The sequence below is a fragment of the Lissotriton vulgaris genome, chromosome 2_1 (assembly GCF_964263255.1).
Source record: "Lissotriton vulgaris chromosome 2_1, aLisVul1.2, whole genome shotgun sequence".
In the NCBI taxonomy this organism is placed as follows: Eukaryota; Metazoa; Chordata; class Amphibia; order Caudata; family Salamandridae; genus Lissotriton; species Lissotriton vulgaris.
In genome coordinates, this window is record NC_141687.1 from 615,017,208 (window position 1) to 615,029,068 (window position 11,861).

General features: G+C 53.8%; 1 protein-coding gene across 1 annotated transcript; it reads left to right on the forward strand.

Annotated features, from left to right (window-relative positions):
• Nucleotides 1-3,028: 3,028 nt before the first annotated feature.
• On the forward strand, nucleotides 3,029-11,373 carry LOC147730837 (uncharacterized). Its single transcript, XM_086958645.1, has 3 exons — nucleotides 3,029-3,948; nucleotides 4,309-4,557; nucleotides 11,305-11,373. Exons 1-3 carry the CDS (start codon nucleotides 3,037-3,039, stop codon nucleotides 11,362-11,364), a joined length of 1,221 nt encoding a protein of 406 aa, XP_086814771.1. The 5' UTR covers nucleotides 3,029-3,036; the 3' UTR covers nucleotides 11,365-11,373.
• The last annotated feature ends 488 nt before the right edge of the window (nucleotides 11,374-11,861 follow it).

Below are 11,861 nucleotides of genomic sequence, written 5' to 3' on the forward strand. Positions count from 1 at the left end.
TCAGAGTGGAGCTTCAGAGTGGAGCTTCAGAGTGCAGAGTGGAGCTTCAGAGTGGAGCTTCAGAGTGGAGAGTGGAGCTTCAGAGTAGAGCTTCAGAGTGGAGCTTCAGAGTGGAGCTTCAGAGTGGAGCTTCAGAGTGGAGCTTCAGAGTGGAGCTTCAGAGTGGAGCTTCAGAGTGCAGAGTGGAGCTTCAGAGTGGAGCTTCAGAGTGGAGCTTCAGAGTGGAGCTTCAGAGTGGAGCTTCAGAGTGCAGAGTGGAGCTTCAGAGTGGAGCTTCAGAGTGCAGAGTGGAGCTTCAGAGTGGAGCTTCAGAGTGCAGAGTGGAGCTTCAGAGTGGAGCTTCAGAGTGCAGAGTGGAGCTTCAGAGTGGAGCTTCAGAGTGGAGCTTCAGAGTGGAGCTTCAGAGTGGAGCTTCAGAGTGGAGCTTCAGAGTGCAGAGTGGAGCTTCAGAGTGGAGCTTCAGAGTGCAGAGTGGAGCTTCAGAGTGGAGCTTCAGAGTGGAGCTTCAGAGTGGAGCTTCAGAGTGGAGCTTCAGAGTGGAGCTTCAGAGTGCAGATTCAGAGTGGAGCTTCAGAGTGCAGATTCAGAGTGGAGCTTCAGAGTGCAGATTCAGAGTGCAGATTCAGAGTGCAGATTCAGAGAGCAGAGTGGAGCTTCAGAGTGGAGCTTCAGAGTGGAGCTTCAGAGTGGAGCTTCAGAGTGGAGCTTCAGAGTGGAGCTTCAGAGTGGAGCTTCAGAGTGGAGCTTCAGAGTGCAGAGTGGAGCTTCAGAGTGGAGCTTCAGAGTGGAGCTTCAGAGTGGAGCTTCAGAGTGGAGCTTCAGAGTGGAGCTTCAGAGTGCAGAGTGGAGCTTCAGAGTGGAGCTTCAGAGTGCAGAGTGGAGCTTCAGAGTGGAGCTTCAGAGTGCAGAGTGGAGCTTCAGAGTGGAGCTTCAGAGTGCAGAGTGGAGCTTCAGAGTGGAGCTTCAGAGTGCAGAGTGGAGCTTCAGAGTGGAGCTTCAGAGTGGAGCTTCAGAGTGGAGCTTCAGAGTGGAGCTTCAGAGTGCAGAGTGGAGCTTCAGAGTGGAGCTTCAGAGTGCAGAGTGGAGCTTCAGAGTGGAGCTTCAGAGTGCAGAGTGGAGCTTCAGAGTGGAGCTTCAGAGTGGAGCTTCAGAGTGGAGCTTCAGAGTGGAGCTTCAGAGTGCAGAGTGGAGCTTCAGAGTGGAGCTTCAGAGTGGAGCTTCAGAGTGGAGCTTCAGAGTGGAGCTTCAGAGTGCAGAGTGGAGCTTCAGAGTGGAGCTTCAGAGTGGAGCTTCAGAGTGGAGCTTCAGAGTGGAGCTTCAGAGTGGAGCTTCAGAGTGCAGAGTGGAGCTTCAGAGTGGAGCTTCAGAGTGCAGAGTGGAGCTTCAGAATGGAGCTTCAGAGTGCAGAGTGGAGCTTCAGAGTGGAGCTTCAGAGTGCAGAGTGGAGCTTCAGAGTGGAGCTTCAGAGTGGAGCTTCAGAGTGGAGCTTCAGAGGGGAGCTTCAGAGGGGAGCTTCAGAGGGGAGCTTCAGAGGGGAGCTTCAGAGTGGAGCTTCAGAGTGGAGCTTCAGAGTGGAGCTTCAGAGTGCAGAGTGGAGCTTCAGAGTGGAGCTTCAGAGTGGAGAGTGGAGCTTCAGAGTGGAGCTTCAGAGTGGAGCTTCAGAGTGGAGCTTCAGAGTGGAGCTTCAGAGTGGAGCTTCAGAGTGCAGAGTGGAGCTTCAGAGTGGAGCTTCAGAGTGGAGCTTCAGAGTGGAGCTTCAGAGTGCAGAGTGGAGCTTCAGAGTGGAGCTTCAGAGTGGAGCTTCAGAGTGGAGCTTCAGAGTGCAGAGTGGAGCTTCAGAGTGGAGCTTCAGAGTGCAGAGTGGAGCTTCAGAGTGCAGAGTGGAGCTTCAGAGTGCAGAGTGGAGCTTCAGAGTGGAGCTTCAGAGTGCAGAGTGGAGCTTCAGAGTGGAGCTTCAGAGTGCAGAGTGGAGCTTCAGAGTGGAGCTTCAGAGTGCAGAGTGGAGCTTCAGAGTGGAGCTTCAGAGTGGAGCTTCAGAGTGGAGCTTCAGATGGGAGCTTCAGATGGGAGCTTCAGAGGGGAGCTTCAGAGGGGAGCTTCAGAGGGGAGCTTCAGAGGGGAGCTTCAGAGTGGAGCTTCAGAGTGGAGCTTCAGAGTGCAGAGTGGAGCTTCAGAGTGGAGCTTCAGAGTGGAGAGTGGAGCTTCAGAGTGGAGCTTCAGAGTGGAGCTTCAGAGTGGAGCTTCAGAGTGCAGAGTGGAGCTTCAGAGTGGAGCTTCAGAGTGGAGCTTCAGAGTGGAGCTTCAGAGTGCAGAGTGGAGCTTCAGAGTGGAGCTTCAGAGTGCAGAGTGGAGCTTCAGAGTGGAGCTTCAGAGTGGAGCTTCAGAGTGGACCTTCAGAGTGGAGCTTCAGAGTGCAGAGTGGAGCTTCAGAGTGGAGCTTCAGAGTGGAGCTTCAGAGTGGAGCTTCAGAGTGGAGCTTCAGAGTGCAGAGTGGAGCTTCAGAGTGGAGTTTCAGAGTGCAGAGTGGAGCTTCAGAGTGGAGCTTCAGAGTGCAGAGTGGAGCTTCAGAGTGGAGCTTCAGAGTGCAGAGTGGAGCTTCAGAGTGGAGCTTCAGAGTGCAGAGTGGAGCTTCAGAGTGGAGCTTCAGAGTGGAGCTTCAGAGTGCAGAGTGGAGCTTCAGAGTGGAGCTTCAGAGTGCAGAGTGGAGCTTCAGAGTGCAGAGTGGAGCTTCAGAGTGGAGCTTCAGAGTGGAGCTTCAGAGTGGAGCTTCAGAGTGGAGCTTCAGAGTGCAGAGTGGAGCTTCAGAGTGGAGCTTCAGAGTGGAGCTTCAGAGTGGAGCTTCAGAGTGCAGATTCAGAGTGCAGAGTGGAACTTCAGAGTGGAGCTTCAGAGTGGAGCTTCAGAGTGGAGCTTCAGAGTGCAGAGTGGAGCTTCAGAGTGCAGAGTGGAGCTTCAGAGTGGAGCTTCAGAGTGGAGCTTCAGAGTGCAGAGTGGAGCTTCAGAGTGGAGCTTCAGAGTGCAGAGTGGAGCTTCAGAATGGAGCTTCAGAGTGCAGAGTGGAGCTTCAGAGTGCAGAGTGGAGCTTCAGAGTGGAGCTTCAGAGTGGAGCTTCAGAGTGGAGCTTCAGAGGGGAGCTTCAGAGGGGAGCTTCAGAGGGGAGCTTCAGAGGGGAGCTTCAGAGGGGAGCTTCAGAGTGGAGCTTCAGAGTGGAGCTTCAGAGTGCAGAGTGGAGCTTCAGAGTGGAGCTTCAGAGTGGAGCTTCAGAGTGGAGCTTCAGAGTGGAGCTTCAGAGTGGAGCTTCAGAGTGGAGCTTCAGAGTGCAGAGTGGAGCTTCAGAGTGGAGCTTCAGAGTGGAGCTTCAGAGTGGAGCTTCAGAGTGGAGCTTCAGAGTGCAGAGTGGAGCTTCAGAGTGGAGCTTCAGAGTGGAGCTTCAGAGTGGAGCTTCAGAGTGGAGCTTCAGAGTGCAGAGTGGAGCTTCAGAGTGGAGCTTCAGAGTGCAGAGTGGAGCTTCAGAGTGGAGCTTCAGAGTGCAGAGTGGAGCTTCAGAGTGGAGCTTCAGAGGGGAGCTTCAGAGTGGAGCTTCAGAGGGGAGCTTCAGAGTGGAGCTTCAGAGTGCAGAGTGGAGCTTCAGAGTGGAGCTTCAGAGTGGAGCTTCAGAGTGGAGCTTCAGAGTGCAGAGTGGAGCTTCAGAGTGGAGCTTCAGAGTGCAGAGTGGAGCTTCAGAGTGGAGCTTCAGAGTGGAGCTTCAGAGTGCAGCTTCAGAGTGCAGCTTCAGAGTGGAGCTTCAGAGTGGAGCTTCAGAGTGGAGCTTCAGAGTGGAGCTTCAGAGTGGAGCTTCAGAGTGCAGAGTGGAGCTTCAGAGTGCAGAGTGGAGCTTCAGAGTGCAGAGTGGAGCTTCAGAGTGCAGAGTGGAGCTTCAGAGTGCAGAGTGGAGCTTCAGAGTGCAGAGTGGAGCTTCAGAGTGGAGCTTCAGAGTGCAGAGTGGAGCTTCAGAGTGGAGCTTCAGAGTGGAGAGTGGAGCTTCAGAGTGGAGCTTCAGAGTGGAGCTTCAGAGTGGAGCTTCAGAGTGGAGCTTCAGAGTGCAGAGTGGAGCTTCAGAGTGGAGCTTCAGAGTGCAGAGTGGAGCTTCAGAGTGGAGCTTCAGAGTGGAGCTTCAGAGTGCAGAGTGGAGCTTCAGAGTGGAGCTTCAGAGTGCAGAGTGGAGCTTCAGAGTGGAGCTTCAGAGTGCAGAGTGGAGCTTCAGAGTGGAGCTTCAGAGTGGAGCTTCAGAGTGGAGCTTCAGAGTGGAGCTTCAGAGGGGAGCTTCAGAGGGGAGCTTCAGAGGGGAGCTTCAGAGTGGAGCTTCAGAGGGGAGCTTCAGAGGGGAGCTTCAGAGGGGAGCTTCAGAGGGGAGCTTCAGAGTGGAGCTTCAGAGTGGAGCTTCAGAGTGGAGCTTCAGAGTGCAGAGTGGAGCTTCAGAGTGGAGCTTCAGAGTGGAGAGTGGAGCTTCAGAGTGGAGCTTCAGAGTGGAGCTTCAGAGTGGAGCTTCAGAGTGGAGCTTCAGAGTGGAGCTTCAGAGTGCAGAGTGGAGCTTCAGAGTGGAGCTTCAGAGTGGAGCTTCAGAGTGGAGCTTCAGAGTGGAGCTTCAGAGTGGAGCTTCAGAGTGGAGCTTCAGAGTGGAGCTTCAGAGTGGAGCTTCAGAGTGCAGAGTGGAGCTTCAGAGTGGAGCTTCAGAGTGGAGCTTCAGAGTGGAGCTTCAGAGTGCAGAGTGGAGCTTCAGAGTGGAGCTTCAGAGTGCAGAGTGGAGCTTCAGAGTGGAGCTTCAGAGTGCAGAGTGGAGCTTCAGAGTGGAGCTTCAGAGTGCAGAGTGGAGCTTCAGAGTGGAGCTTCAGAGTGGAGCTTCAGAGTGGAGCTTCAGAGTGGAGCTTCAGAGTGCAGAGTGGAGCTTCAGAGTGGAGCTTCAGAGTGCAGAGTGGAGCTTCAGAGTGGAGCTTCAGAGTGGAGCTTCAGAGTGGAGCTTCAGAGTGGAGCTTCAGAGTGGAGCTTCAGAGTGCAGATTCAGAGTGGAGCTTCAGAGTGGAGCTTCAGAGTGCAGATTCAGAGTGGAGCTTCAGAGTGCAGATTCAGAGTGCAGATTCAGAGTGCAGATTCAGAGTGCAGAGTGGAGCTTCAGAGTGGAGCTTCAGAGTGGAGCTTCAGAGTGGAGCTTCAGAGTGGAGCTTCAGAGTGGAGCTTCAGAGTGCAGAGTGGAGCTTCAGAGTGGAGCTTCAGAGTGGAGCTTCAGAGTGGAGCTTCAGAGTGGAGCTTCAGAGTGGAGCTTCAGAGTGCAGAGTGGAGCTTCAGAGTGGAGCTTCAGAGTGCAGAGTGGAGCTTCAGAGTGGAGCTTCAGAGTGCAGAGTGGAGCTTCAGAGTGGAGCTTCAGAGTGCAGAGTGGAGCTTCAGAGTGGAGCTTCAGAGTGCAGAGTGGAGCTTCAGAGTGGAGCTTCAGAGTGGAGCTTCAGAGTGCAGAGTGGAGCTTCAGAGTGGAGCTTCAGAGTGCAGAGTGGAGCTTCAGAGTGGAGCTTCAGAGTGCAGAGTGGAGCTTCAGAGTGGAGCTTCAGAGTGGAGCTTCAGAGTGGAGCTTCAGAGTGGAGCTTCAGAGTGCAGAGTGGAGCTTCAGAGTGGAGCTTCAGAGTGGAGCTTCAGAGTGGAGCTTCAGAGTGGAGCTTCAGAGTGCAGAGTGGAGCTTCAGAGTGGAGCTTCAGAGTGGAGCTTCAGAGTGGAGCTTCAGAGTGGAGCTTCAGAGTGGAGCTTCAGAGTGCAGAGTGGAGCTTCAGAGTGGAGCTTCAGAGTGCAGAGTGGAGCTTCAGAATGGAGCTTCAGAGTGCAGAGTGGAGCTTCAGAGTGGAGCTTCAGAGTGCAGAGTGGAGCTTCAGAGTGGAGCTTCAGAGTGGAGCTTCAGAGTGGAGCTTCAGAGGGGAGCTTCAGAGGGGAGCTTCAGAGGGGAGCTTCAGAGGGGAGCTTCAGAGTGGAGCTTCAGAGTGGAGCTTCAGAGTGGAGCTTCAGAGTGCAGAGTGGAGCTTCAGAGTGGAGCTTCAGAGTGGAGAGTGGAGCTTCAGAGTGGAGCTTCAGAGTGGAGCTTCAGAGTGGAGCTTCAGAGTGGAGCTTCAGAGTGGAGCTTCAGAGTGGAGCTTCAGAGTGCAGAGTGGAGCTTCAGAGTGGAGCTTCAGAGTGGAGCTTCAGAGTGGAGCTTCAGAGTGGAGCTTCAGAGTGCAGAGTGGAGCTTCAGAGTGGAGCTTCAGAGTGGAGCTTCAGAGTGGAGCTTCAGAGTGCAGAGTGGAGCTTCAGAGTGGAGCTTCAGAGTGCAGAGTGGAGCTTCAGAGTGGAGCTTCAGAGTGGAGCTTCAGAGTGCAGAGTGGAGCTTCAGAGTGGAGCTTCAGAGTGGAGCTTCAGAGTGGAGCTTCAGAGTGCAGAGTGGAGCTTCAGAGTGGAGCTTCAGAGTGCAGAGTGGAGCTTCAGAGTGGAGCTTCAGAGTGGAGCTTCAGAGTGCAGCTTCAGAGTGGAGCTTCAGAGTGCAGCTTCAGAGTGGAGCTTCAGAGTGGAGCTTCAGAGTGGAGCTTCAGAGTGGAGCTTCAGAGTGGAGCTTCAGAGTGGAGCTTCAGAGTGCAGAGTGGAGCTTCAGAGTGCAGAGTGGAGCTTCAGAGTGCAGAGTGGAGCTTCAGAGTGCAGAGTGGAGCTTCAGAGTGGAGCTTCAGAGTGCAGAGTGGAGCTTCAGAGTGGAGCTTCAGAGTGCAGAGTGGAGCTTCAGAGTGGAGCTTCAGAGTGGAGAGTGGAGCTTCAGAGTGGAGCTTCAGAGTGGAGCTTCAGAGTGGAGCTTCAGAGTGGAGCTTCAGAGTGCAGAGTGGAGCTTCAGAGTGGAGCTTCAGAGTGCAGAGTGGAGCTTCAGAGTGGAGCTTCAGAGTGCAGAGTGGAGCTTCAGAGTGGAGCTTCAGAGTGCAGAGTGGAGCTTCAGAGTGGAGCTTCAGAGTGGAGCTTCAGAGTGGAGCTTCAGAGGGGAGCTTCAGAGTGGAGCTTCAGAGGGGAGCTTCAGAGGGGAGCTTCAGAGGGGAGCTTCAGAGGGGATCTTCAGAGTGGAGCTTCAGAGTGGAGCTTCAGAGTGGAGCTTCAGAGTGCAGAGTGGAGCTTCAGAGTGGAGCTTCAGAGTGGAGAGTGGAGCTTCAGAGTGGAGCTTCAGAGTGGAGCTTCAGAGTGGAGCTTCAGAGTGGAGCTTCAGAGTGCAGAGTGGAGCTTCAGAGTGGAGCTTCAGAGTGGAGAGTGGAGCTTCAGAGTGGAGCTTCAGAGTGGAGCTTCAGAGTGGAGCTTCAGAGTGGAGCTTCAGAGTGGAGCTTCAGAGTGGAGCTTCAGAGTGCAGAGTGGAGCTTCAGAGTGGAGCTTCAGAGTGCAGAGTGGAGCTTCAGAGTGGAGCTTCAGAGTGGAGCTTCAGAGTGGAGCTTCAGAGTGGAGCTTCAGAGTGGAGCTTCAGAGTGGAGCTTCAGAGTGGAGCTTCAGAGTGGAGCTTCAGAGTGCAGAGTGGAGCTTCAGAGTGGAGCTTCAGAGTGCAGAGTGGAGCTTCAGAGTGGAGCTTCAGAGTGCAGAGTGGAGCTTCAGAGTGGAGCTTCAGAGTGCAGAGTGGAGCTTCAGAGTGGAGCTTCAGAGTGGAGCTTCAGAGTGGAGCTTCAGAGTGCAGAGTGGAGCTTCAGAGTGGAGCTTCAGAGTGCAGAGTGGAGCTTCAGAGTGGAGCTTCAGAGTGGAGCTTCAGAGTGGAGCTTCAGAGTGGAGCTTAAGAGTGGAGCTTCAGAGTGCAGATTCAGAGTGGAGCTTCAGAGTGGAGCTTCAGAGTGCAGATTCAGAGTGGAGCTTCAGAGTGCAGATTCAGAGTGCAGATTCAGAGTGCAGATTCAGAGTGCAGAGTGGAGCTTCAGAGTGGAGCTTCAGAGTGGAGCTTCAGAGTGGAGCTTCAGAGTGGAGCTTCAGAGTGGAGCTTCAGAGTGCAGAGTGGAGCTTCAGAGTGGAGCTTCAGAGTGCAGAGTGGAGCTTCAGAGTGGAGCTTCAGAGTGCAGAGTGGAGCTTCAGAGTGCAGAGTGGAGCTTCAGAGTGGAGCTTCAGAGTGGAGCTTCAGAGTGGAGCTTCAGAGTGGAGCTTCAGAGTGCAGAGTGGAGCTTCAGAGTGCAGAGTGGAGCTTCAGAGTGCAGAGTGGAGCTTCAGAGTGGAGCTTCAGAGTGCAGAGTGGAGCTTCGGAGTGGAGCTTCAGAGTGGAGCTTCAGAGTGGAGCTTCAGAGTGGAGCTTCAGAGTGCAGAGTGGAGCTTCAGAGTGGAGCTTCAGAGTGGAGCTTCAGAGTGGAGCTTCAGAGTGCAGAGTGGAGCTTCAGAGTGGAGCTTCAGAGTGCAGAGTGGAGCTTCAGAGTGGAGCTTCAGAGTGGAGCTTCAGAGTGGAGCTTCAGAGTGCAGAGTGGAGCTTCAGAGTGGAGCTTCAGAGTGCAGAGTGGAGCTTCAGAGTGGAGCTTCAGAGTGCAGAGTGGAGCTTCAGAGTGGAGCTTCAGAGTGCAGAGTGGAGCTTCAGAGTGGAGCTTCAGAGTGCAGAGTGGAGCTTCAGAGTGGAGCTTCAGAGTGCAGAGTGGAGCTTCAGAGTGGAGCTTCAGAGTGGAGCTTCAGAGGGGAGCTTCAGAGTGGAGCTTCAGAGTGGAGCTTCAGAGTGGAGCTTCAGAGTGGAGCTTCAGAGTGGAGCTTCAGAGTGGAGCTTCAGAGTGGAGCTTCAGAGTGGAGCTTCAGAGTGCAGAGTGGAGCTTCAGAGTGGAGCTTCAGAGTGCAGAGTGGAGCTTCAGAGTGGAGCTTCAGAGTGCAGAGTGGAGCTTCAGAGTGGAGCTTCAGAGTGGAGCTTCAGAGTGGAGCTTCAGAGTGGAGCTTCAGAGTGGAGCTTCAGAGTGGAGCTTCAGAGTGCAGAGTGGAGCTTCAGAGTGGAGCTTCAGAGTGGAGCTTCAGAGTGGAGCTTCAGAGTGGAGCTTCAGAGTGGAGCTTCAGAGTGGAGCTTCAGAGTGCAGAGTGGAGCTTCAGAGTGGAGCTTCAGAGTGGAGCTTCAGAGTGGAGCTTCAGAGTGGAGCTTCAGAGTGGAGCTGCAGAGTGGAGCTTCAGAGTGGAGCTTCAGAGTGGAGCTTCAGAGTGGAGCTTCAGAGTGGAGCTTCAGAGTGGAGCTTCAGAGTGGAGCTTCAGAGTGCAGAGTGGAGCTTCAGAGTGGAGCTTCAGAGTGCAGAGTGGAGCTTCAGAGTGGAGCTTCAGAGTGGAGCTTCAGAGTGGAGCTTCAGAGTGCAGAGTGGAGCTTCAGAGTGGAGCTTCAGAGTGGAGCTTCAGAGTGGAGCTTCAGAGTGGAGCTTCAGAGTGGAGCTTCAGAGTGGAGCTTCAGAGTGCAGAGTGGAGCTTCAGAGTGGAGCTTCAGAGTGGAGCTTCAGAGTGGAGCTTCAGAGTGGAGCTTCAGAGTGGAGCTTCAGAGTGGAGCTTCAGAGTGGAGCTTCAGAGTGGAGCTTCAGAGTGGAGCTTCAGAGTGCAGAGTGGAGCTTCAGAGTGGAGCTTCAGAGTGCAGAGTGGAGCTTCAGAGTGGAGCTTCAGAGTGCAGAGTGGAGCTTCAGAGTGGAGCTTCAGAGTGCAGAGTGGAGCTTCAGAGTGGAGCTTCAGAGTGGAGCTTCAGAGTGGAGCTTCAGAGTGGAGCTTCAGAGTGGAGCTTCAGAGTGGAGCTTCAGAGTGCAGATTCAGAGTGGAGCTTCAGAGTGGAGCTTCAGAGTGCAGATTCAGAGTGCAGATTCAGAGTGCAGATTCAGAGTGGAGCTTCAGAGTGGAGCTTCAGAGTGGAGCTTCAGAGTGGAGCTTCAGAGTGGAGCTTCAGAGTGCAGAGTGGAGCTTCAGAGTGGAGCTTCAGAGTGCAGAGTGGAGCTTCAGAGTGGAGCTTCAGAGTGCAGAGTGGAGCTTCAGAGTGCAGAGTGGAGCTTCAGAGTGGAGCTTCAGAGTGGAGCTTCAGAGTGGAGCTTCAGAGTGGAGCTTCAGAGTGCAGAGTGGAGCTTCAGAGTGCAGAGTGGAGCTTCAGAGTGGAGCTTCAGAGTGCAGAGTGGAGCTTCAGAGTGGAGCTTCAGAGTGGAGCTTCAGAGTGGAGCTTCAGAGTGGAGCTTCAGAGTGGAGCTTCAGAGTGGAGCTTCAGAGTGCAGAGTGGAGCTTCAGAGTGGAGCTTCAGAGTGGAGCTTCAGAGTGGAGCTTCAGAGTGGAGCTTCAGAGTGGAGCTTCAGAGTGCAGAGTGGAGCTTCAGAGTGGAGCTTCAGAGTGGAGCTTCAGAGTGGAGCTTCAGAGTGGAGCTGCAGAGTGGAGCTTCAGAGTGGAGCTTCAGAGTGCAGAGTGGAGCTTCAGAGTGGAGCTTCAGAGTGCAGAGTGGAGCTTCAGAGTGGAGCTTCAGAGTGGAGCTTCAGAGTGGAGCTTCAGAGTGCAGAGTGGAGCTTCAGAGTGCAGAGTGGAGATGCAGAGTGGAGATTCAGAGTGCAGAGTGGAGCTTCAGAGTGCAGAGTGGAGATTCAGAGTGGAGATTCAGAGTGGAGATTCAGAGTGGAGCTTCAGAGTGGAGATTCAGAGTGGAGCTTCAGAGTGCAGAGTGGAGATTCAGAGTGCAGATTCAGAGTGCAGAGTGGAGCTTCAGAGTGCAAATTCAGAGTGCAGAGTGGAGCTTCAGAGTGGAGCTTCAGAGTGGAGCTTCAGAGTGGAGCTTCAGAGTGCAGAGTGGAGCTTCAGGGTGCAGAGTGGAGCTTCAGAGTGGAGCTTCAGAGTGCAGAGTGGAGCTTCAGAGTGGAGCTTCAGAGTGCAGAGTGGAGCTTCAGAGTGCAGAGTGGAGCTTCAGAGTGGAGCTTCAGAGTGCAGAGTGGAGCTTCAGAGTGGAGCTTCAGAGTGCAGAGTGGAGCTTCAGAGTGGAGCTTCAGAGTGCAGAGTGGAGCTTCAGAGTGGAGCTTCAGAGTGCAGAGTGGAGCTTCAGAGTGGAGCTTCAGAGTGGAGCTTCAGAGTGGAGCTTCAGAGTGGAGCTTCAGAGTGGAGCTTCAGAGTGCAGAGTGGAGCTTCAGAGTGGAGCTTCAGAGTGGAGCTTCAGAGTGGAGCTTCAGAGTGGAGCTTCAGAGTGGAGATTCAGAGTGGAGCTTCAGAGTGGAGATTCAGAGTGGAGCTTCAGAGTGCAGAGTGGAGATTCAGAGTGCAGATTCAGAGTGCAGATTCAGAGTGCAGAGTGGAGATTCAGAGTGCAGATTCAGAGTGCAGAGTGGAGCTTCAGAGTGAAGAGTGGAGATTCAGAGTGTCAAGAGCAATGCCAATAGCTCTAACTTTAACAAAGGCAAAACCATTGCATTGTAAATGCTTGTTCTCTAGGAAGGGCTTGGTCAGCTGTCTGAGGCGCCATCTCCTCTCCACAGTTACGTGGCAGAAGTCAGGTCATACAAAATAGGTAATCGTGTCTCTACTACGACGTGAGTCGGGTCTGGCTTAATCCGAGATGGCTTGTCGGAGTAGGAAATTACCAAAATACACTAGGATTGCTCTAGGATACCCCCCCCCCCCCGATTTCACAGGAGATTTTAATGTTAAGGGAACTCTGTGGGCTTGTTGTACCTCCAGGCTAAAATCCCAGCTGGTAAGTTCTGGGAGGGTATCACGGAAGAGTTGAACAATATATGAACGACAGTCCTCCCCTTCGCTTTTTTCGGGGACACCAAGGATGCGTAAGTTATTTCGGCGTAGCCGATTTTCACAGTCCTCAAGTTTCCACTGCACATCCTGAAGCTCAGCCTCGTGAGATTCAACTTGTTCTTGAACCGCAGTTGCTTCTGTCTCATTAGAAACTATACGTACTT

Bases quoted from the DNA above. Each gene is read 5' to 3' on its own strand.
- LOC147730837 (XM_086958645.1), top strand. From the start codon at position 3,037: ATGGAGCTTCAGAGTGCAGAGTGGAGCTTCAGAGTGCAGAGTGGAGCT. The intron at 3,949-4,308 runs GTGGAGCTTCAG...GGGGAGCTTCAG, and splicing joins GTGGAGCTTCAGAGTGCAGA to AGGGGAGCTTCAGAGGGGAG. The intron at 4,558-11,304 runs GTGCAGAGTGGA...GTGGAGATTCAG, and splicing joins CTTCAGAGTGGAGCTTCAGA to AGTGTCAAGAGCAATGCCAA.